Source organism: Triturus cristatus, chromosome 5_1 (genome assembly GCF_964204655.1).
Source record: "Triturus cristatus chromosome 5_1, aTriCri1.1, whole genome shotgun sequence".
NCBI lineage: Eukaryota > Metazoa > Chordata > Amphibia > Caudata > Salamandridae > Triturus > Triturus cristatus.
In genome coordinates, this window is record NC_140587.1 from 782,399,953 (window position 1) to 782,425,108 (window position 25,156).

The 25,156-nt window shown below is 42.6% G+C and overlaps 1 protein-coding gene across 2 annotated transcripts in view; it reads left to right on the top strand.

Moving 5' to 3' along the window:
* Positions 1–25,156, top strand: part of ROCK1 (Rho associated coiled-coil containing protein kinase 1) — a 1,783,501-nt gene that overhangs the window by 692,569 nt on the left and 1,065,776 nt on the right. For both annotated transcript variants that reach the window (XM_085605798.1, XM_085605799.1), the window contains exons 13-14: positions 1,907–1,955; positions 21,981–22,116. In XM_085605798.1, the coding sequence (XP_085461924.1) occupies positions 1,907–1,955; positions 21,981–22,116 (185 nt within the window). The remainder of the gene's footprint in view (positions 1–1,906; positions 1,956–21,980; positions 22,117–25,156) is intronic.

Consider the following 25,156-nt stretch of genomic DNA (forward strand, 5'->3'; position numbering starts at 1 on the left):
CCTTCACGGGTGAGTAGCGCGCTCTACAAAACCCTGATTGATTGTTTGGTAAAGATCTCATCTCCAGGACTTAGACGTCAAAGGAAAGTTTTCACTTCAAGTGGCTGGAATGTAATCCGTTTCTAAAGCGGTGACTTTAGGTCTTCAGGACTTCTCCAAGCATTTCAGGATCCTCTGTACTGGTATGCAAGGACAACACAACAACATATTTTAACATAAGCAAATATGGAGGAAATCCAGCAACCAATTGGCCGACATGTTGGGTCGAACAACAAGAGTATCAAGAATGGGAACTGAACAATTGACAACGGAGGACTATCTTTCAGAAGTGGGGGAACTCCAAACCTTGTTTCTATTTGTAAACCACAAGAACCACAAATACTTCTATGCGAGCTGATTCCCACAGATGGGATCATGGGGCAGCTCCTTTCACATAGCATGGAAGATAATTTTTCCTTATGCTTTTCCTCTGATGCCAATGGTACTGAGAGTCATAAGCAAAATGAAACAATAATTACTCCATCTGATAGCTCCAACATGGCTCAGACATACTGATACACTGAGGTACTTTTTCTCTAAGAATCTGTGCACATTCCTCTTAAACCAATAACCAGTCTCTTAAGAATGCACTGGGATCAAGTGGCACCTCTGAACTTAGTCACTCACTTTATTGGTCGGGTGCCTGCACACAATGAAAACTGTCTCCTAGACATCGCAGAAGACTGCAGAGTGATACTTGCCAGACTGGATCCAACAAACATGACATACATAGCCAAATGGAAATGATTGTTTCTGGTGATATGCTCAGGTCATCCACCCTATTTTGTCACCACAGGAGCAGGTTCTTATGTATTGTCTTCATCTGGCACATTCAGATCTATCCCACTCATCAATTAAAATTCACTTGATAGCAATCTCTGCATTTAGAAGATCAAATAATCAACCTTCCTTATGGTCTCTCAGAATTGTGAAGGAATTCATAAAGGGTCATTTTAGGACTCCTCCTGCCATCAGATATCTGCAGATTCTATGGCAGCTTAATACTATCTTATCACAGCTAATGAAGTCCATTCACTAGGCAAATATAAAAAAGTTGTCTTGGGAACAGCTCTTTTACTTGCTTTGGCGTGTCGTGAGTGTGATTGAAGACTTTACTATCATAGACCCGTATTTGCAATTTCCCTATTCACCGGTCTGTATGCCTTTAGAACTGTGCTGGCATGTTAAGTTTAGATACATTCTTTTAGAGCTGTGCATAGGTTTCTGACTTTCTTAGTAGAGCCTGCACACTGTAGAAATGTATAGAGGAACATGACGTTACAGTGAATCTTACTGTATAGGAAATCTGGTTCTTGATAGGTTGGATAATGTGTTTATAGGATGAAGTGGGAGAGCTTATTGTATGATCTCCATTATTATATACAGTACAAGAAATTCAAATTTATATTTATAGTGTGAAATGAAAACCTTAGGGAATATGATCATGATTTTGTTAAGGATCCACTAAAATATTACAAATTAGGAAAGAAGGACACAAGATGGTAGAGGGTACTCAGTGTGATCTTCAGTAGTAGTATCAGGCATTTTGGAATGGATATTACTTTTTTAAGGTAACAAGAACTATTTTTAAAATTGGTTTCTAAATAGTGTTGTACATTCCATTCTCTGTAAGAACTTCGTCTTAGAGTACTTACCGTACCATATACCAGAACCATATGAGGCTTTTTCATAATGATTTGCACCATGGTTATCCAGAACAAGTGGTTTAGGGGTTTTAGTAATAGTTCTATAAAAAAAAAATATCCGTAAAAAAACAAATTTTAACCTTTTTGAAAACTTGTATTCTTGTGGTTGCTCAAATGAATACAAAATGTGCATTTCTACATTTTACTTTTTTTTATTTCAGGATGTCCAATATAAAACTAGACAAGATCATGAAAGAATTGGATGAAGAGGTATTAATATTTTTTATTATACTCTGCTTAAATAAGACATGTACAACATATTTTCGAAATGTGCATGTAAATTACTGTAATTCTTGTACACTTGCAACACGTTTGTTTTAGGTGTACCATTAGTGTTTCAGTACAGCATCTTGAGGTCTTTCTTATTCCTGGACAGTGAGTGGTTATGCTTCCTCTACTCTTCAGTAAGCTCTCACTTTCTTAAATGTCTTTCCTTGTATCAGAAAGGATTTTTGGTACTTTGCTGTTTCTATATTTTAAATTCGAAAATCACCTTTAATGCACTGCAACAGCTGATCTCTCCGGTTGTACATTTTACTTACCCACCGAGGATCCTTGAACACCGTTGGCTCTGTTTTAAGAGTTTGTTTGCCTGGAAACTGCTCTTTCCAACCCTTTAGGTTTCGTCATAATATCCCAGTGCAATGGTGAATCGAGGCAAAAGCTATTGGGGAGAAAGAGAAAAATGGGCATTTGGCATGTTGCTAGGTTTACAGCACAACGCATTGCCATGTGAGCTGAAAAGTGCATACTTCAGCTCGCATACTAAGGAGTCTCTGTGCAGCAATTCCTTCACTGCCTCTCTTTTTCCCTGTAGATGTTGGTGCAGAGCGAATTCCTCTGCTAGTGCCTTCATTGCGTCTGCCCACCCAACCCCCAGAAGATCTGATGTCTGCTGACATCTGCTCCCCTGCACTATATAAGCACTTAGCTTCTTCCTCTCCCACTGCATCACCCTTCCCCTGTACACTTGCTTGCCCTCTTTTGCTCATCTTTCTCCCAGGCTGCCTTTGGCAGTCCCTAAGCCCCTCATAAAGGGGGCAGATCGAGAGCTGCCTGAGTCCCGAAAAAGTAAAGAGGTATGTCTGCTGGAGAAGCAGCAGGAGTTGGGAGTAATGTAAGTTTGAATAAAAATTTTGCAATGTGTGCATAAGTGTTCATGTACATGTTTGTATATGTCCTCGTGTATGTCTGTGAGTACAAGGCTATGTATGTACACACATGAATGTATGCTTGGGTAGTGAGTAAGGTTTTTGCACAATGCTGGACCATGCATGTAAAATGCCGTACCTTGCACAATTGTGGTAAATCTTGGCAGCATCGTAGTCCTATGCAAAAAGAACAATTGATGGACAGAATGCAGAACAATGTCATGCATTCACCCCAGTACAGAGATCTGGGCCTAAATCCATCGTTTTTTTGCTCACCATGCCAATCCAGTTTGAACCCAGCCATATGCAAATCAGGCTTGACCCTGTGCCTCATGGGAACAGTCCAGCCCGAACTGCCAGGCCAGGTCCTCCCTGGACTGGAAACACTCATCCTAGGACCGGTTTCGGGGCCTCACCGCTCATCAGCCAGGATAGCTTGACTCCACGGCATGGAGAGCACAGGACCCACGTCTGGGCATTCCTGTCCCACTAAGGGTGACAAATACAAAAAGAACAATTGATGAACAGAATGCAGAACCATGTCATGCATTCACCCCAGTACAGGGATCTGGGCCTAAATCCATTGTTTTTTTGCTCAACATGCCATTCCAGTTTGAACTCCGCCATTCCGTCCATCAATTGTGTGTCTTTAACATCCTAGTCCTGTCACAATGGTGGTAAACCCCAATAGCAATATGACTCGCAAACAATTTATTTAACTTCTGGCAAAACGCTCACCCTGGCACAATGGTGGTAATCCCTGGCTGTAGGTTGGACTTGGCACAACAGTGGTAATCCTTAACAATTTACTGGCACAATGGTGGTAATCTCTGGAAACATGCTGTCCCTGTCACATAGGTAGAACATTTTCGCAACATGCTTGTTATGGTATGTTAGTTGTAATCTCTGGTGACCTGAAGGCCATAGCATAATGGAGTTGGTTCCTGGTAATATAATGGCCCTCGCACAATGGTGGTAATTCCTGGTAAAATGCCAGTCTTTTCAAAATAGGGGTAAGTCTTAGCAACATTCTGGTGGTAATTTCTGGCATCATGCTGGTTGTGCGCAGTGGTAGTAGTCTCTGACCACACGTTGGTCGTAGAACAATGTTGGTAAACCCCAGAAACATGCTGACCCTGGTATGATAGTGCTAATCTTCAGCAACAAGCTGATCTTGGCCTATGGAGCTAATCCTAAGCACATTGAGGGCAACCATGGTATGATGGTACCAGGGCACAAATGTAAAACCTTTTAAATGCATTAAAGGTTATTTAGGCTCAGAGACGAACCAACGTAAATAAATATAATGGGAATGTCTGCCATTGCTCAGGTTTTGAGGAGAGAGTTGAATGAGACAAATCCTATTGCTTGTTTTAGCACTTTTGCTAGGGTTTTTTTTCCATACAGAACGTATCCTGATTCATTAATTGTTCAAAGTCTTAGAAAATTTTAAGCATGCTTCTATTTCCAGTTTTAATAATAATGTGAATAGTTGAAAACATGTTGGTCTGGTGGGGACGTGGAGGGGGCCTGGGGACGTGGGGGGGGGGGATTAGATTTAAAATGTGTTTATTAACATATATAAAGGCTGTTTCGTCAGCAAAGACATAAGAGGGCTATCAGGCAGCGTGTCAAAATAAATCCCTCAATGGGAACAATATTTCTATTGAAAACATATCTGATAAATAAGGTATTTAACCATCTCGAGTCACAATGCAGAGTTAGAAAAAAATGGGCAGGCAATTATCAACATCGCACCTCAAGGACTTATTGCCCAAGTTAATGTTTACCCAGTATAATGGCTGCACATCACCAGCGTTAGGCAATGCATACCCCTTGACCCTGCACATTACACATTATTATAAATCAGTTTGTAGAGTACTAGAAAAGAAATGCATATATACTACCCTGTGAGGGTTGAGTCTTGTCTCGTTTATGATGCAATGAAATCCTACACAGATGCCGGATTGGTTTGCCTCATCAGAAATCCACAGCTTTGCCGGAAACAAGTAAAGTTCCAAATTATCCTAAAACATTAAAATGGTGGTGACCACACAACTCAAAAATTGGTAATATCTTAGTCAGTCTATCAGTTCTCTACCATATTTTTACTGTTGTCAGTCTCTAGTCCAACGGCCCAACTTGTCTCGCTGTATTTGCAACATGATATTTGAGATTTCCAAAGGCATGTCTGTCGGTGAAACACTCTTGAATTTCATGCACTGCTTTATGCCTGGTAGATGTACAATTATAGCTATGGCTTATAAGTCTTCCTTGTGTGAAGGTAATCACTCCTGCTGTCTCATTAAAATTGGTGTCTTCTTTTCTGTAGACTTTTGAGGCCACTTGTTGTGTTGCCAAAATAATCTTTCTTGCTCTTCAAAGTGTTGTTTCAGTTCCTTTGGTGGCATGTCCTGTCCAGACAGTCCTCTGGCTAAATACTGGACCAGGACATGCAGCAGCCAGACATCATACTGAGCATTGCCGAAAGGTGCCTTATCCTGCCTCGATGTGCACTCTAGCTCCTTTTTGAACATCTCTCTCCCAGTACTCAGTTGTCACACTGCCCTTAGCCACTGTACTGATCTTTTATGTTCATGTCCATTGGGAAGGCAGTCCAGCTCCAACTAGACCCTCATTCTGATTACTGTTGTTCATCAGGCAGCCCACCATGTTGTGTCTCTTGGGACTAGGAGCACTTGAGTATGAATCTTGGGTCTCCAACAGCAACAAGGGATCAATCAATCTGGGTTTGTAAAGCGTGGCTACTCACCTATGAGGGTCTCAAGGTGCGGAGGGGGAGAATGGGGGGATGGCTTATGATCTGTCAGTGCGAGGGTGCAGCCGAAGAGCCATTTCTTGAGATCCTTCCTGAATTGGGTAAGCAACAGGGATTGTCTGAGGTGGAGAGGCAGGGTGTTCTAGGTCTTGGCAGCGAGGCAGGAGAAGGATCTCCTTCCAGTTCTAGTCTTGTGGGTCGGTGGCCAGAGCCAGTTGAGCGGAGGTGTCTGTTGGGTATGTGGATCGAGATGCGGTGGTCCAGGTATGCTGGTCCTGCATAGTGTAGGGCTTTGTAGGCATGCACGAGGAGCTTGTAAGTGAATCTTTTGTTGAATGGGAGCCAGTGGAGTTCTCAGAGGTGTATGGTGATGTGGCTGCGGCGGGGTATGTCAAGGACTAGTCTGGCTACAGCATTTTCAACATTCTGTAGTTTCCTGAGGAGTTTTTGGGTGACACTGGCGTAAAGTATGTTGCTGTAGTTGAGTCTGCTGCGGAGTGCGTGCATTGGTGACCGTTTTTCTGGTTTTAGTAGCGATCCATCTGAATGTCTTTGGAAGTAGGCGAAGTGTGTGGAAGCATAACGAGGAGACAGCGTTGATCTGATGGTTCATTGTTAGTGAGAAGTCCAATATGATGCCGAGGTTTTGTGAGTGGTCTGTGGGGGTTTCCCAATGCGGCAGGCCACCAGGAGTCATCCCAAGCTGAGGGGGTGGGTCCCAGGATGAGGACTTTGGTCTTGTCCGAGTATAGTTTGAGGCAGCTGTATTTCACCCAGGTGGCTGTGGCCTTCATCCTGCTGTGGAAGTTGTTTCTGGCGGTTGTGGGTTCGTTGGTGAGGGAAAGGATCAGTTGGGTGTTGGCATAGCGGACGATGTTGAGTCCGTAGCTCGCAACGATGGCCGCGAGTGGAGCCATGTAGACGTTGAAGAGGGTGGGGCTCAGGGAGGAGCCCTGGGGTACTCCGCGGCTGATCTCTGTGGATTCGGACAGGAACAGAGGTAGTCTGACTCGCTGCGTACGACTGGTGAGGAAGGAGTGGATCCAGTCCAGGGCCCTGTCGCTGATGCCGGCGTCGTGGAGTCTCGTGATTAGGGTGCAGTGGGGGACGGTGTTGAAGGCAGCTTTCTTGGAGGTTGCTTGCCGTGCGCCGTCTTGAGGGGTGCCAGAGTGTCGGAGCAGTTGGAGATCTATCAGTGGAGGTTGTGTGCTGCGATATTAGCGTTGGCGGATGTCGGTGGTGCTGAGGGAGGCGTGAGATGTTCTTCTGTGACCTTGTTCCTGCTATGGTGTGCGGTGAGTTTGGTGAAGGCAAAGTGCATGCACTGGTGGATGGTCCAGAGAAATTTGGTGGTGTGGCTGTAGGTGAGCGTGTGTCCTGCTGTGTGGGCTGGAGCGGTGACTAGCTGCTTGAGTCCTACATTGACGAAGTTCTCCAGAACAGATGCGGCGTTCTGGTCTGGTGGGGTTGTCCAGGTGAAAGTTGAGGTCAGAGTAGGATGTAATCGGTGAATGCGAGAGCCTGAGGTGCGATGAAGTAGAGGATGGCTTCGATGAAGGGCAGGCGGAGGCCCGGAGGTCTGTAGATAAGGGTCCTGCGGAGGGTGGTGTTGAGTTTGGTCTGGATCTGGAAGTGGAGGTGTTCCAGTGTTGTCATTTGAGTGGGAGGTCAGGCGGAGGGTGTTTTTGTGGATGATGGCGAAGCCTCCTCCTGATTGGTTGGTGCAGTCCTTGCGGGTGATCTTGCAGCCATTGGGAATGGTGGTCGCGATGTCCGGGCCAGAGCTGGGGTTTGTCCAGGTTTCCGTGAGGAAGGCTATGTCAAGAGAGACTGAGTTGAGGAGTTCCCAGATTTCTGTGGCGTGTTTGTGGAGGGAGTGCGTGTTGAGGATGATGCAGATGAGCCGGTCTAGTCCACTGTTGGTCAGTTGGGAACAGGAGGAGGTGGGGTGCAGAGGTGGGACAGGGTGCAGCTGCACATTCAGCAGAAAAATATCCATGGTTGTCTTTCGGCGACAGGTAGTGGCCCGTAGTGTCTGATGTTGAAGGCAAGTAGGTTGCCTGCATCGTATCGGTGGAAGATCCGAGGACCAGGGTTCATGTCGCTGGACGTGGTCCAGGCGCAGACAGGCTTGTCTTTGGTGCCCCATTAAGTAGCGTGCGGGGGTCCTGGACAGTTGGTCAGTGGGAAACGTGGAAAAGTGGCACTGCATTGGGGCGGGGCAGCAGGGTATTGCAGGGGCATGGGCAAAGCACGGCAAAAAGGCACAAGGAGAAAAAATGAAGCGTGCAAAAGGGTGACCGGGACAGAAAGAAAAGCCAGAAAAAAGACAGAGTGCAGTCCAGCAGCAGAGCAGTGGCGCTGTACCACAAGACCACCAGGGATAAGGGAAAAAAAGCAGAAAAAAGCAGAAAAGAAGAGAGACAGAGGGCAGTCCAGCAGCAGAGCAGAGCCGCTCTACCCCTAGACCACCAGGGATGAGGAGAAGGCGGGTGCCTGTGGGTGAAGGAGGGCCTCGAACTACTGACCCGAGGGTTAGGAGATTAGCAGCAGGGAGCTCGGGGGCAGAAGCTACCAGGTGGAGCTGCACAAGGAATGGAGCAGTCCACTGAATGGATCAAGGGAGCGTCAACAAAGACGTCACTCCCGGAGTCCCAGCCGTTATTGGAACTGATTCTCTTACACTGCTGCAGAAAATGGTCTAGAGGCCAGAGCTGTGCTGGAACCTCCTAAGACAGATGGCCATCTTGACGCTGGGCAATCCCCACCACCCAGTGGGAGTTAAGTAAAGAGAAGGTAGGTGTCTCTTGGAACTCTGCACTTAAGTCAGTCTCAGCTGGAGCTTGTGCTGGATGAAAGAAGAACAAGCATTTGCAATGGGTCTCGCAGTTACACAAGTTTGAGCTATTGGCATTGTAAATGGCTATGCCTTTTATTTTGGTTTTGGTTTTTAAAAACATAAATAAAAGACATTGTTATTTACAATGGCAATAGCTTAAACCGTCGTAAATGCGATACCTATTGCATTGCAAATGCTTGTTAATACTCCGAAGAAGCGTGGTGGCAAAAAAGGGGTAGTAGGGATTTAGCCTGCTCTGCTCCGGCAGGGTTAGAAAATACACCATTCCCCCCAGTACTTAATTTGAACCGGTGATTGCAGGTGCATTCTGTATAATGTTCAGTCGTGTTGTGAGTATCAACAAAGTGATATCAGACACCAAACAGTGAAGAACAAAGAAGCGCCCTCACATGCCTTCTAATAAATTAAGAAGCTTTAGCAGCAAAAATGATAAAGCCCGCGCATGATTTATAGCATATTAGTATAGTGTTGGCACTTAGCAGGACCTGTTGCTCACGTGTGCTTTGCTGCCTCTTATGCAGGGGCGCTGCATAGCGTAGTGCCCGACAGACGGACTGTTTGGTGTAAATAGCGTGCACGTGGATTGTTGCACACTATATGCAGGGGGGGGGGCAAAGCTTGCAGTAAATTGTGGTGTAACAGAGCCGTAGATAAAACCGAAATCACACATACAAACTACTGAGCAGGGGATGCAACCTTAGCACAGATGAAACGTGTGCATTAGTCAGCATAACCACAAGTGGCTGTTTCCGTTTTTTTATCCAGTATATTTATACAGAGAGAAAAAATAAGAGTGGAAAGCTAACATTCTTTTCAAATATGCCTTCAAAGCAAAAAAAGGCCATTATTTTCCCCTATTGGTGTTCTTTTCATAGGAGTAACGCCAGACTGTTGGAAAACTCAGTGCATTAGGTTGCTGCTGCAGGGTGGTTTGTCCAGCATCACTTTATTAGTTTCTATTGCCTCTGTGCTGGTCCCTCCATTTTCTGTGCTGAAGTGGTGCTTGTTTATGTTCCTTGTGTGCTCTCCCTATCTCTGTAATAGCTAATTGGCATGCCTAAAACGTACCCCAGGGGTTACCTCGTGGAAAGAAAGACCATGGGTCCCCCTGCAGGGGAAGAGGTATGTAGTAGACAGTTGCCACAATCCTTGCATTGCACTGCAGGTGAGTAGATTTCACAGTTCCCTGATTCAGCAGAAAACACCAAATAGAAGTCAATTCAGAGACCTTCAGACATAAAAAGAGAAGAGCACTTTCCACGAATGTCTTCCTGTGATTTACATAAATGTACTTGAAGCGCTTTCAAACATAAAAGAAACAGCAAAGCGATTTCCACCAATGTGATTTGCATAAATGTACTCGAAGCGCTGTCAAACATAAAAGAGCAGAGCGCTTTCCATCAATGTGATTTGCATAAATGTACTTGAAGCGCTTTCAAACATAACAAGGAAGAGTATAAAGGGAGTGGTACGTGCGCGGCCGCGAAAGTGATCGCGATCAAGTGCACGCCGAGCGATGCGCTTATTGAGCATGAGGAATGCCATATGGGGCCTCATAAGCGCGCGCCCGCACACATGCACTGCAAGCTGTAGCTGGCAGTAGCATTTTTTTAAGCCCTTACTTAAAGTCTCGCCAAACCAGTGCAAGCGCTGGGTCAGGCGAGACCTAAAAAAGGAATAATGATCATCATTATTAGTTATAAGCACTAAATTGTCCTACATGCACAAGATACCTGAGCAAATTAGCACTTTTTACAAAGCATATATGAAAACATGTCTGTGCATTTATTTTTTTAAAAGGCAGTTTTTCAAAGAAATAGATGTTTTAGAACAGTCTATAAAAGGCTATGTTGGCTAATCTTCAGCTCTATACTTGATAAAAGAAACTTAGGTTCTCATGTATGAAGCTATTTTACAGCCGGTAAGGCTCAGATTTGTAAAGTCAGAGCCTTCCGACCACAAAATGGCTTTTTTTTAATTCTCCAAACTCAAATAGTGATTCAGTAACAGATTACTGAATTTTACCGAATCTCTAATTGGATTTGGGAATAAAGATTCAGTATGTGGAAGGGGCGTGTTAAGGGCGTCCCTTCCAGATACCGAATCTTTAAGCTATGTATTAATGTTTTGCGACCGAAATCCGATGGCAAAACTTTAATATTTTACCACCTCCTAGAAGGAACCCCTTTCCTTTTGTGAAAGGTCACAAAATTTCCTATCAGCAGGCAGTTGTCCATGAGACCACAGCCTGCTCATAAAAAATGGTTTGTTATTTTCTTTTTTTCCCTCATACACATCCCAATTTCCTATAAGGGAAAAGAGCTGCATTTAAAAGAAAAAAAATGCTTTATTTAAAAGCAATCAGAGACATGATCTGCTGACCCCAGCAGGCCACCATGCCTGTTAGTGTAGCCAATTGTAGTGGGTCCCAATGTATGACCTATCGCATGCATATCAATGAAGTAGGTCGAATTGCGACCCATTACGAATCAGTATTTTGAGAACCGATTCTTTGTAAGTCGGTGTGCAAATTACGACCACTTCTAACAAATCCATTTTGTACATTCCATTTAAGGAATCGCAAATTGCTAATCATTGTTTGTTGCAATTTACAATTCCTTAAATGGGTTTTTTGTACATGAGGCCCTAAATTTTAATAGAAACAGTCACTAGAATAACTTGGTGACTTGAAAACATTCTCAAGCCCTTTTTTAAATGAAGGATGAAAGAAAACAGGGACAATGTAGCCTAATAGGCTGAATCCTGAAAAGCAGGGAAAACTGTGCTGCCGCTTTAAGGACTAGCATACCACCAGTACATCAACATACACTATAGTTGGCAGTTGATCAAGTTTATTTAGTCCTGCTGATAGTATCCTATAGCACTGATCTTAACCTTTTTTTTCCTTTAGAATTCTTTCCAAACATTTGAATACACCTTTGCTCGACATCTTTAAAAACCAGCAGTACACTTTTTTCATTTCTGACAGAATTATTTTCTTTTTTTTCCTTAACAAAATGCTATCTCTTTTTGTGAAATGTCCCATATGTGGGACAAAGAAGACCAACCAGACCCTCACACAGTATGTATTGTATGCCTATCTGAAACGCATCATCCTGACTCCCGCACATTTTGCAATAATATGTCCAGGAGAATTTCGACGGATAGGGAAAATATTGGCCGCTTGGCTTTCAAGAAGACTGATGCAGATGTGAAAAGACATCTGGAAGATCCAAGGGACATCAAGAGGGTGCGTTCTTTACATCTGCGCCAGATGCTGTTTCAATGGACTTCCATAGGGGAGATCCAGATAAAGATCACAGAGGTAGAGGAAATGATTCACTCAATTGATGTTTAGTACTGTTACGTTAAATTCTGATAAACTTCTAACCACACATTCCTCACCTTTTGAATATTCCCAGGCATGAGATTGGATCCAGAAACTTTTGCACAGCGTTCTCCTGCACGCTGGCAGGTGGCTTCATCTGCCTCGAGTCTCTCCATCCCATCCGGATGTGAGGTCGGGAACAGTATATTTACGCTACCTGCTTGTGCTGGCATTTATTCCTTTCTTTCCACGACAACTAATGCAGATCCATAGCTTCAGCGATCATTTTACAGATTATTAACTTTTTCCCTCAAAACAAATTTGCAAGTGTGCAGGCAATATGCCACCAAAGCCAGCAGGTTTTAGGCCTGGTAAGGACTGTACCAGACAGATGTTGGTCATAGAACCTTATAATGTCTGTCTTTGGCATTTTGGTCCCAGACACAACTCAGACATGTTCTTTGTAAGCCAAGATGAACAAAAAGGCCATCCGCAAGGCAAAACCTGTCATCGCCGAGCTGAGAAGTTCAAGGTGCAAGGTCCTTGCTGAAGTAGGGAGCAAAGACCCGCTCTTGTTTCTAAGGTTGCTCTTGTGACTGTTCCTTGTTGGAGTCAGGTAAGTCGAAGAGGTGCCACAAAAATCCAGATAATGGTCACCTGTGTCTCACCACTTGTACGATACAGCGTTGCATGATGCACCTACCATCTCACGGCCACTAAAGCATTCTAACCCAGCGCAGTCGGCCTTGATGTTGATTCCGTTGTAAATTCCTTCTGAGTGGGTAGCAAGGCTGGAACTGCTTCTACTGCTTAAATTAGCTATAAACAAAATCTTTGGTGCCACACCGAATCTCACTGTTGCTCCTTCTGACCTATAGATCCAAGAGGGCCGCCAGCTGGTTTACTGTCAGTGATTCGTCCTCGAGACATATGACATCTTTGCCCTTCAACCTCATTTCGGATCCGGTGACATCTATGGCTCAATCAATGGCGTTGGGTACGGCGTCTAAGTTGTTGACACTACTGACGCCATTTACTTTGGTGCTGAGACCAACGTCGCTGACGCTGGTCGAGGATCCGATTATTCTCTTAGATTCTGAGACGCACATTGCACCTATAACTATACTCGCTCTCCAATCTAGGCCTGATTATTCTACGGAGGAGTTTATTTTTGATTAAGAGTACCATATTTGTGTACAAGGGGATCTGTTTGAGGCTCTTTAAAATGGTAGTGGTCTGGATACCTCCCCAGACAGTGGACTTTCTTCCTCAAATACTTCAAGGGCTTCTGTGGAGACTTCATCGTTTGCCACAGTTATTAGAAGGTCAGCTTAGACCGATGACCTTATCTGACCCACACACAAGATCAAAACAACACTTCTGTCAGAGGTATTATGCGAAGGGCAATCATCACAGAAACCTTTATTGCCCTTCAATGATGCTCTTATCGATGTACTCGTGGGCACCTTGGCACAACCAGGATCTTGCCCTCCAATTAATAGGTAAGTGGCAAGACCTCACAGACCAGCTCCCGGAGATCCAGATTTTTTGTTACAATACCCTATTCCAGAGAGTCTTGTATTACAGACATCTATGAGCCTTAAAGAACCTGAATGCTTTCCTTACCACACTAGGGAATCTGAGATTTTGGAGACTTTTGCAAACATATCTGGCCTTGCCCTTAGGTGGGTTAATGCACCATGTTACCTGGGGAGATGCACACCTTATAAGACAAAATGACTGATGCCCTACTGGCGGTCTCTGATGCAGTCGCAAAAATTCTACAGTGTTTAATTTTGGGTGGACATAATGCTGCAAAATTTTTGATTAACTCCGGTTTGGACATTACTAACTCTCTAGGATAAGCGGTTAGAACTAGTGTGGTGCTTACGGGCCGCACCTGGATTCAGTCCACAGGGTTCTGTCACATATGGATGTTCCTTTTGACGACTACAGACTGTTTTGGGGCAAATTCAACCTTAAAAGGATCAAGGAAAGGAAGGCCAATGCCTGTTCTTTGGGTTTATCTCCACCGAGGCAGCTTCTCTAACAGCCCTCCCCTTGTAGCCACCCCATATCCCCTTTAACCTTGGCAACACACAACCGACCAGTTCGATATTTTACCTGCTGATCATTTAGTGATCTGGATTGTGGAACTAGGTTACTCCCTATCCTTCCTTTGCTGTACTCCAAACATACCACTCAAAATACAACATCCTCCGGAGAATCACTTGTCTATATTCCAAGAAGAAATTCTAGTTCTCTTAGCCAAGGGAGCAATTGAGAAGTGTTCTGGTGTCAGAAACCTGGGCTGGGTGGTATTTCTGTTACTTTCTGACACTGAAACGGATGGAGGCCCCTGACCCAACAAGTGAACATCTCCTAATTCCACACACGCAAGATGCGCACCAAGATCTTTAAATGGCTAACCGCCAACACTCACAGAGCCGTCACTCAAGCCCCCATCACCTGCAAGCTGGACTACTGCAACCTTCTCTATACTGGCTTTAACACTTAACTGACCAGAAGGCTCCAGACCATACAAAACTCGGCCAGGCTCAACGTCAACCTACCCACTCATATCGTCCTGCACCACAAAGAGTTCCACTGGCTCCCGATCCACAAATGATCACGCTTCAAACTCCTTATGCACGCATTCAAAGCTGTAAACATTAGCCCCACGTACCTCCACAACCCCATAAACTTCCTCAAACCTACCAGACACCTCCGCTCAGCTGGACCCCTACTCGCACTTGCTCTCCGCGTATGCAGAATCAGATCTGGTGGTCCTGCCCTCTCCCACCTTGCTTCTGAAGCCTGAAACAACCTGCCCCTGCACATAAAAGCCTCCGCCTCAGTTTTTTAATTTTGCAAGAAACTGAAGACCTGACTCTTCACCTAGCCCGAATCTGGCTTTGCACATACAGCGCCTGTGTTAAGATTGGGATTCCCTCCTGGTGAGTTGTGCACTATACAAATGCACAAAACATAACAGAAAAGCATCAGTACACGTCTTATGCCAGACTCTACCAACAACAAAGGGTTCAAACCCCTCAGTGGCTGCCACAGTACCCTTAACAATTTTAACATCAAAGATAATTTCAACCCTGTAGATAAACGAAAAGGAACGTTGGACAACAAACACCATCTGCTGCAGGGAACTGAGCCAAGCAATGATTCCCTTCTTCCACTTATTTCATTTGCCTCTCTGGTATGGGGCAGCATTAGGAACCATCTGGACGTATGGAGAAAAATAACATTAGACACAGCGGTGCTTAATGCTAAATATTGTGCAGAATAGCTGTTTTATGAAGTTCCACTAATTGCTTTCATTCATTCACCCACAATGACTTTTCCATACTACCTACGGTTGCTTTGTGTGGAAGTCTGCACCCTCATAATCAAAAATACAGTGGACATAGAAAAGAAAAAAAGTTTTCTCCTGATACTTTCGGGTTCATAAGAAAGCACTGAAAAAGGAATACTGCTCTGTCCTAGTTCTCAGTGCTATGAGCAAACTATTAAAGCATGAGAAGTTTAGGATGTTGGCACGTTGCCAGATTTAACCTCTGCTCCATCAAGAGAATTGAATGTGTGCCATAGATATACAAGATGCTCATTTTAACTTTCCCATCCCCATCATCACCCCTATCATCTAAAAACTTTGCAGCGTTCTGAGATGATTGGTAGGTAATGTCTAAGTTCTATGTTTTGGCCTCAAATCTGCACCAGGAACTTTGTCCAAGCACGTGGGGTGGTCTCAGCTCTTATAAAAATTCTAATCTTTATCTGTCCTTACCTAGAAGACTGACTGATAAAGGCAGCAGTACCCTCAAGAAGTCCAGTGGCACTACAACATTGCACTTTTGATAAGTCTCTAGATAGTCAATCACTCAGTGTCTCGTGTGTAATCCATTTCCTGGGAGCAGTCAGTCACTTCAGGAAACATGTACCCAGTGGAGGAGAGCCTGTGTTCTATCAGCCAGAAACTTGTAGAAACAAAACATCCAATGGCTTGTCAGTTTTTATCACTTCTGGGCGTAAAAATGTTCTGAATCTTTCTTGTTCCAACTGCCTGTCTGCAAATGAGATCGTTGGAACAGTGTCTGGAAGACAAGTGGAGTCTCATTTAGCTTTATCCCACCTTTTTGGACTCTTCACAAGGCTTCTCTTAAGCATAGATCCTGGAAGACCGCTTTCCTTGTGGCCTTAATGTACGCTCACTGGGTTAGTGAGATCCAGGACCTCTGTTGTAAGGAACCATATACAGGGTGCAATAAAGACAAAATACTGATGAGAATTCATCAGTGTGTTCTACCTAAAGGGGTATCTGATTTTATGTTAATTAATTTCTCTTCCAACTTTCTTCCAGGATCCTTCCCTCCAGTGGAAAAGGCTTTACATTCACTGGATGATTTGGAGTTCTATGTAGATTGGAACAAAGAGATTAGACAAATTGACTTTATTTCTTAACTGTGGTCCAATAAGAACAGGGTTAGCCTCATCAAAACAGTCCAACTCCTGTAGCCTTCTTTGCTATAGTAATGCTTACAAAGTTTGTTGGGTAGACTCAAAGGCCAACCTGAGAGATAGATCTGCTACTGCAATGTTAAGAAACATCTCCATGGTTGGCATCTTTAAGGTGGCCACCTAGAAGTCTATACACACTTTCAAAATACTTTATTTTCTTTACAAAGATTCTAGAACTGATGCCTAACTGGGCCAAGCCTCTCTTCAAAATCTTTTTGGTTACATTTGTAGTAGATTTTACCTCTTGCCTATTTTTCTGTGCCTTTGTGACAGATTGACTTGCTATTCTGTTCAGTGCTTGTTAATGAAGATGCTTTTGAGGAGAAGGTATAGTTGCTTACTTGTAATCCTATTTCTTCTCTAGGGGAATCTTCATTATTGTTACAAGAAACCCTCCTTCCTCCTTGAAGAAAGAGTAAGGGGAATTGTCTTCACTTCTACCCGGATCCTTAGTATCCACAAAAAGAATACAACTGGCTCAACTGTCACCTACAGGGCATGATTGGATACTATTCCTTGAAAGAGCACCTAATTTTTCCCTAGTCTTTCAGACTTCAGCCTGTTAGGCTACAGTGTTGCTATTTTCTCGTAATCTTCCTTTATAAAAAGGCTATGAAATACTTTTTTTTATTAATTTGGTAGTCTAGAGACTTTGTTTTGTTTTTTAATTAGTTTTTTTCAAGTATGTAGCCAAAATGGCTAATATAGCCTTTCATTGGTTGTTGTAAAACATTTCTCTTTCATAAAAACAGTCACCTGATTTAGGATTTCAGTTTTTTCAGTCCAGCAGATGCATTCACAGAAGTGATTCTCCACTTCTCAAAAGAGATTCTCTTGAGGAGGATCTCTCATTGCGAGACCCAGTGTTTGGTAAACTACGACTCTGGTCTAGCTCTACAAGGTTTACTATCCCACTAATGGGTGACACAGGTGAACTTGGTTCAATGCACCAGTCCTAAATGTGAAAGACTGGTTATTCTAGCCCAGCTGGATCCCACCTAATACATTGTTGAAGCACATCTTTTCAACTCTTCACAATATCCAAACACACACACCCCCCTTGAAAAATAAACACTTTTAACTAAAAGCATTATTGTAACAGGGCGACCCTGTTTCTCAGCACATTTAAAACAACCACACAGGATATCATAAAAACAGTGAGAATCAATGTTGAGAACAACAAGACTAAAATGAACATTTCTAACCTAGTTAAAATGTCATTTAAAAACTAACACCCTACAGCCTACTTCTATGCACTACACTATGAGAGCATGGAAAGTAGAACTTACAGTCTAGACTTTCTTAGTGAAAAGCAATGCACTATATACCATGTTGACAGAGAAAATGATATTGTGGCTGTAGCTGAGGGAATTCCCTCTGTGGCGAAGGGGCAGTCTAGGCCAACCCAGCAAGTTGGGGGACCTGGAAAGCACCGACTGATCTAGGAAAACCAGTCATTGATTACAATTAGATGGCAGACTGATCCTTACAGTCTGATCTTCACTAGGTCCAAATTGAAGCATGAAGATGGGACCACTCTGCAGCTGTGAGGACCAATCAACTTTCAGGTGTATAGTGAAAGATGATCCCACCACTTGCTGAAACAGCAACAAAGAGAAACCAATATGAATATGTACGTGCGCATGGTTTTATGTTAGGATAACATTGTCGCTCACAGAATATGGTATATGGAATGGAGAGGGGATGAAAACCATATTGATACTCTTAATATTTACCTGAATTTTGTATTTAAGTATGGGATCTTCATGTGATTTGATGCTACAGGCTCCCCACAAAGCGGGTTGATGGATAGTGTTGTACCTGCAGCACCAGGTGATAGGGAGGTGGGGGTGGGGGGGGGGGGGGGGGTTAGGGGATGAGATGGTAATAGTTTTGTGTTTATAGTAATTGTTCTGAAACACTAGAGCATAAAAATGAGTTGAGAGTAGATGGAGAACCAGGTGCTAGGTCATAGCAGAAGCTAATAAAGAATGCCACAAATTGATTCTTGCTTGAAGAATAGCGGGAGGATAAAAGTTATCTTGCAATGTGAATGGACTGGATAGACAAATCTAGCTGGGAATAGTGCACCAATATGTCAAGCGCCATTTTCTGGAAGTGGTGTTTCTTCAAGAGATTCAACTAGTGAGCGACAATTGTTGAATGTTAACCAGACGGGGATACCGGCCTATACTACATGCTGGTTGCAGATTCCAGAGGATTGGCCATATTGATAAAGAAATCATGTAAATTGAAGTTAAACCAGGTAGTAAAAGACCAGGAGGGCCATTGTGCGATGTTGGTCGGAAGTTGGGGTGAAGCTAGTTTTTTACTTTGATCTGTCAGTTTCCCGGCCTGCCTGCAAATTGGGTGTTTAAGGGATCCGAGGACAAAACTTCTTCAGTTTCCGGACTGAATTCTGATCATGTGAGGGTATTCCCATCAGAATTTTCATACATATAGAGGATAGAGAATGCCTATAGTAATCCTTGTTCTCCTGCTGAACAGAAACCCTAAAACATCTTAAGTCTTTGAACTGCTAATGCCATACTTCTTTAGTTGAGGTACTGGGAGAAGATCACCTTAGATGGCCCGTTCCTTCAGAAAGCGAAATTTAGATAGTACCTCCAATTTTAAGAAGGCCACCACTCGCTGCACAAACATTTTGCTAAAAGCAGAAATCTTTGCTTATAAAAAATTATAGAAAACCACCCTCTCTCAACATGACAGTGGTGTTATTGGAGATGCGTTATGATCACCAAACAGAAGGGGCTATTGCATCCAATTTCAGACCTCAAGTTTTCTCTTTTCTCTTTAGCACTGACAGACTTTTATTAGGGTATTTATTGTGTAATGTTGCATTTCAGCTGATAGCATCTACCACCTCAGAGAGTAAGGCTTGACTTCTTTAACACAGACAATTCAACTTCCAAACAATTAAACTTGGTTAGCAAATTGAGTGATGGTAGTCGTGGGACAGCAGTGGCAATCTACTGGACTTGCACAGAATACTGATAAGTGACCACAGAAAGGAAAATAGGCTTATGGCATCATAACATTTCCCAGTGATTAACAACTATGCAGAATTCCACAGAATGAGGTGAGCTATGTGTGCTTCATGCTGTGGCACAGGACAAGTACTCTTGATTACATTTGCCAATATTATGGCTGAAGTATTTTGACACGGGCTTGTCAAGTTGGTTGCATACCCCTAAAGATAAATAAACCGATGGCAACGAAAGGAAAACAGAATTGCTTTATACCTTGCTGATGAGTTCACCTATGTGGAAGTGAACACAGTGAATCACTGGAAAGTGAAGGGGTGAACATCAGAAGGTGACTTTGTTATTGGATTGAGAGAAGTCCAAATGACCGCAGGAATAAAACAAAAGGCCTGAATCGGAGTTTGGCGGTCGGGTTACTCAGTTACATACTAGGAAGATAATTCATCTTCTTTATTACACAAGTGCATTATATCCTGTGGTACTTGTAAAAAGGATATCCACCATGTTCTGATTAAGTAACCCTTCCTCCAAACTCTGTTAGACCCAAAGTATCTTACATAGAGCGCTCATTTGAAGAGATTACTACGAAAAATGAAACTGAGGTAAAGCGCTTCCTTAAGCGGATCTCTAGTGTTTACACTGCAATACGGGATAGTGCAAGGGAATTTTGAAAACCCCTCTAAGACGGCGGTTTTGCCTCTACTTAGTTATTTTACAGAAATGTATGTAGTGCTGTAATGCCATTAGTATGGCCTCACAGCTCTGTCCGAGTTCTGGTTACATATATCCCTGTCCTCGAATTTAGTCAGACTATTTTCTCATTGTTTGACTTGGATCATCAGTACTGCGGTGCTCTTGTGTAATTAGTTTGTTGTGTTATCAGTCAGTGTAATTATGTTCTCCTAAACTATGCATTGTATCTTTAATGAGATAATATTTATGGTCTTGGCTCACCATTTTAGCACGACTCCATTTTACATGATGTATCATTTGTAGGTTTTTAACGTGACCACTGTAATAGTAACGCTGGATGCCTTTAATCATATAATGTATTTTGATGAAATGTGTATTTTTATAAAATGGTTTGCTTTTATGTCTCTTGGCTGCTGAATAAAGTACTTTTGACTTGACTAGTTTGTTGTATTGTGTAGATTAAAATGTAAAATATCTGTAACATCCAGCTGGAGCTGTCAGTCTAAGAAGTAAAGTTCCTTGAATTCGTAATGGTCTGGCAGTTAAATTTGACTAGCAGGATCTTCTTGCTCAATATCATACTTTATGCTTTTGTGATGTTAGCATTGTGAACTTTACCGAACAGAGTTGAAGAAATGACAAAGTAAATATGTACCACCCTGCCATGTGAAGTTGAGATGTTGAAACAATGATTCTGTAGAGAACAACAGATGTGCATCTTCAGAGATGCAGCCAATACCGATGGTCATATAACATATTAGACTGATAAGATGTTTGTGGACTGATCAAAATATCTAGAAGTTAAATCATAAATCTTGGGAGTTTTATTTTGCTTTCATGTCAAGAAGGTACAGGTTAAGTTGATGTTAACTGGACATTCAAAGAGACATGTATTATATAAATTGCCACAACTACGACAGCGGCAGCAAGAACCCAAGGAGCAGAAACTCAGGTTTTAGTGAACCTGGTCCTGTTCATAAATAAGATAGTCATGACTAGAGGTCCTTTGGAAGAATCCATAATTTATCAAACTACAGTAGACCCTTCCTAAACAAAGGTGAAGGGTGACAGAACTTTGTGGCACCTCTTCTCTAGTGAACTGGTACAGGCAAAAACATGTGCCCCCAGTTTTGACAAAGCTAACTTTGAACACAAGGAAGTGGATGGATGAGAGAAGCATGTAATCAAAGTCAAATAATGCAAATTCCTAAGTATTCCTCAGTAAACTCAATGTCCTGTCCCTGCTATTACATCAAAGAATAATGGTAGTTTTATTTACAGGTAAGTGTAAAATAGGAAAGTGTTAAAATTGTGATTCACGTTGAAAAGATGTTACTTTTTGGGTCTTGGTTGAGACCTTAGACCTTTGTATAGCATTTAGCCTCTAGTTGTTGGAGTTTCTGCAACATTACCTTGTAGGTGAATGTTATCCTATTGATGTTTATGGCTTAACTCAACAGATTTGGAAACGTATTCACTTTATTATCAGAGGTACCTGAGAGTAGCTGGTAATCTAAGATGCGTTCCGTCTTATGTATCGGTGACTGAGAAGCAAAGCTATGAGAACTTTCCCCTCAGCATCAGGAGCTTGTGCTCTGTCCTGAATAGCTCTTCTGCCCAGTACTTCTATGTGTCACCACTGCAGATACCACCTAAGTTTTTCCCACGTGGCTCTTGTATCTCAGGACTCTGTAATGTGTATAAACATTTCAGCGTAGTTTCTATTTATATCTTTTATGTTGTGGTATAAACCCTTGAAAACTGAAGTTGCTCTGAATTTCTAAACATTTTCAGTTTTTAAAGATGAAATGTGAATAATTTAAGTTTATCAAGCCAAAGAGGCATTTTTTATTGAGCGCAGAAACGAGAAATTTCTATTTTCCTTACAGGGCAATCAAAGGAAAAACCTAGAATCTGCTGTGTCCCAAATTGAAAATCAAAACATGATGCTGCAACATAGAATAAACGAATATCAAAGGAAGGTGGAACAAGAGAATGAAAGAAAGCGAAATGTTGAAAATGAAGGTAAGACTTTTTCAGGTTCAAACAATTGTGATAAGCATGTAATTGTATGTATATGGTATTTGTGTACCGCTAACCTAGACAGCAGAGAGCTGTACACGGTCAAAGACCACAATAAAGTCAATGAATGATGGGAAAGGTTGTGGACGATTAATGCATTGTGATGTAGCAGTGTTTAAAGAGGTGCGTCTTCAGCTCTTTACTAAATCAGTGCAGCTTTGGGGCAGTGCTAATAAGGCGATCTTGTCCAGATCCGTATACATCGATAGAAAAGGCCTGATGCCTTGTTTATGTTTTACACTTATTAGTCTACAGTTTGAAAAAGTGATCCTTAAAATGATAGTGCTTGAAATTATTTTGCTGTAATTATGATACATGTTGTATGAGTCATAGATAGCATTTAAACCAATCGCTTTTTATTATTTTGAATGTTATCCACAACTTATTTGAACTATTTTTTTTTACGGACTGCTGTGGCACTCATGTAAAATTCAAATGACTGGGCTGTCTGTTTGAGAAAAAAATATAGGGCGCGTTATTGGCTAAGGTTATTGATCTCTGAAACATAATGGGTTGGCGATATGGTAAGTAGAAATTAGTTTGTAGTAAGTGATTAAGTTTATGTATAGACTTAAGAGGATTTGATTTTATATATGCACAAAGTATGCAAAGCTATGTTAACAAAAAATCATTGTTGAATTAAATGTCAATTATTAAACAGTTGAAGGCCTTGGCATATTTTGTTTAACTGCCATGTATATAGACTTAAGGACATAAAGCCTTTAAGCTCCTTTTGAAACTTTCAGATAAATCCTAACTCTTGAAATTAAGAAACCCATTCCTTGCATTAGTCAATTGAACTTCAGTGTTCTTTGATGCAAGGTTTCTCTTTTATACCTGGCACTCAGTGAGAATAAACATCAAGTCGGTTTTGGTGCATTTGTTAAATTCTTCAAGTAGTGAAGGAACAAATTGTGCTAAAAGTTTAATTGTGTATAATGTATTTTTTAAAGTCACTGATTCACACATTTTCGTCTCTTTATTTCTATATTTTATTTTCAGTTAGTTTTTTTTTTTTAAACAAATTTTATTTGTCAAATGCACATACAGCGGAGCTCTTTAACCCAGAGACTTCCGTAGCATCAATGAACAATATCCTGACTTTGACAGTTTTCTCATGTAATAACGGAAAAGGAATAATGAAGGGACATGCATATAAAATACAGCAAAATTAAACAAAAAAACAGATAACACCCCACACCCCATCACACAGTCAACCCAGCAAAATCAGCATGTATGATCGGAGGATTTTCAGTAAGTTGACGTGCTTTGATCCTCAGTAGTGATATACGTTGATTTCTTATTAGTCATGTCCTGGGGGGTTGGTGGTGCAATGACCAAACTGAAGCACTGAGCTGGAGTGCAGACACTCTACAGTGTGGACATTTACATCATCAGTTTGTACAAAGAATACATGTAAAAATCTAACTTTTGAACATAGCTGAGGGATTAATTTTTTTTTGTAGTTATCCCTATAACAGAGTTTCTTCATGAAAAGGGAGATTAGTCCTACCACCTTTGTTAGTTTTGTCCTTGCGGTACTAAAAACGTTTTGTTCCAAAGGTGAAGTACTATTAAATACTATTTAGAGTCCTGGTCCCTTGACATACCTCTGTTTAAAAAAAAAAAAAAAGTGTTGTCCAGAGATTTTAATTTTTGATTTGTGTTTTTTGGGTCATTACATAAGTAATTTAGCATGGGTAGACATAGCTAATCTGGGTCAAAATCTTCTGGATGGCCTTTTCAAAAATGTTGGGTGTGTTGCAGTGATGATGTAATGTTTCAGGAACCATGAGACCTATATGCTTCATTTGGTGTCAAAACATAGGTTTTGCAGTGTGAATCCTTTTTTGGATTCACATACTGTGCCTCATTCCGCCATCTAGTAGTTGGGTCCGGAATTGTCTTTGTTTTTCAGTTTTTTTTTTTCCTCTTGTTTTGGTCACTGTCGACCACCATTTGGTGTCCGGTATGTCCCCTGCATGATGTCAGACTGCATCCTGGAGGTCAACGTGCGTAGTGGCCATCTTCAGATTCTTTTTCCCCCCGTTGGGTCTGGAAGCAAGACAGGAAGCTCCGACTAAAAGTTTGTTTTTTCCCCAAAAAAAACTTCAAAAAAAAGTGCATCGTCGATGGGATCAACGAGAAGAGACTGATCATCGACGCAAAGTCGGCGACAGAAGCCCAGTGGCCCACATTTTTACTACACCAGAGAACTACCCCGGGCCACAAATGGCGAGGTAGGGGCCATGGAGAGACCCCCTTTAAATTCTGTGCCATCCTAATACGCGGGATCCACACACTGTGTGCAACCTCTGCCTACCCTAGGATCACCAGGATTAAGACTGTGAGGCCTGTGCAGCTTTCCTGCCGAAGACTCTCAGGGACACTCCAAAATCAGAGACAGGCCCGCTACGCCATGATGTTGATGCCAACGAAGAAACCTTCCATGAGCGAGATGGGTTTCTTGAGCGACGAAGAGGAGCACGCAGCTCCTGCGGAATCCACACATGAACGATCGGGCGTCGAAGTTATAGAAAAGGACGCCAAAAAAAAGACGCGCTGAAAAGAGGGCGAAGGAATCTAAGAAAAAGACGGACAAGGTAAGAACCAAAGATCCGTCGGAACCGAAGGTCCACGAACTGAAAACAGCCAAGGCAGCCACGACGCCGAACAAAAAGGTGATTGAAGGTCAGCCCCGACCGAAAGAAACCCACGGGACCCACCCATGGGTAGCCGAAGAGGGGAAGTCGCACAAGACTCCTAAGCCAAGGGTCGACGACACCGAACCCGCTAAAAAGGCATCGACGCCTGCAAAACGGATGTCGAAGAAAGGAAGACCCACGGCATCCGACGCCGAAAAGGGCCCTCAAAGAAGTGCGAGGAAGAAATGGCTGTGCTTTTGCAAAGGAAAAAGGAGTTTGACGAGTCACTAAAGGAGTATTGAATCCCTAAGGCTCCGGAAGTCGAACCGTAAACCGGC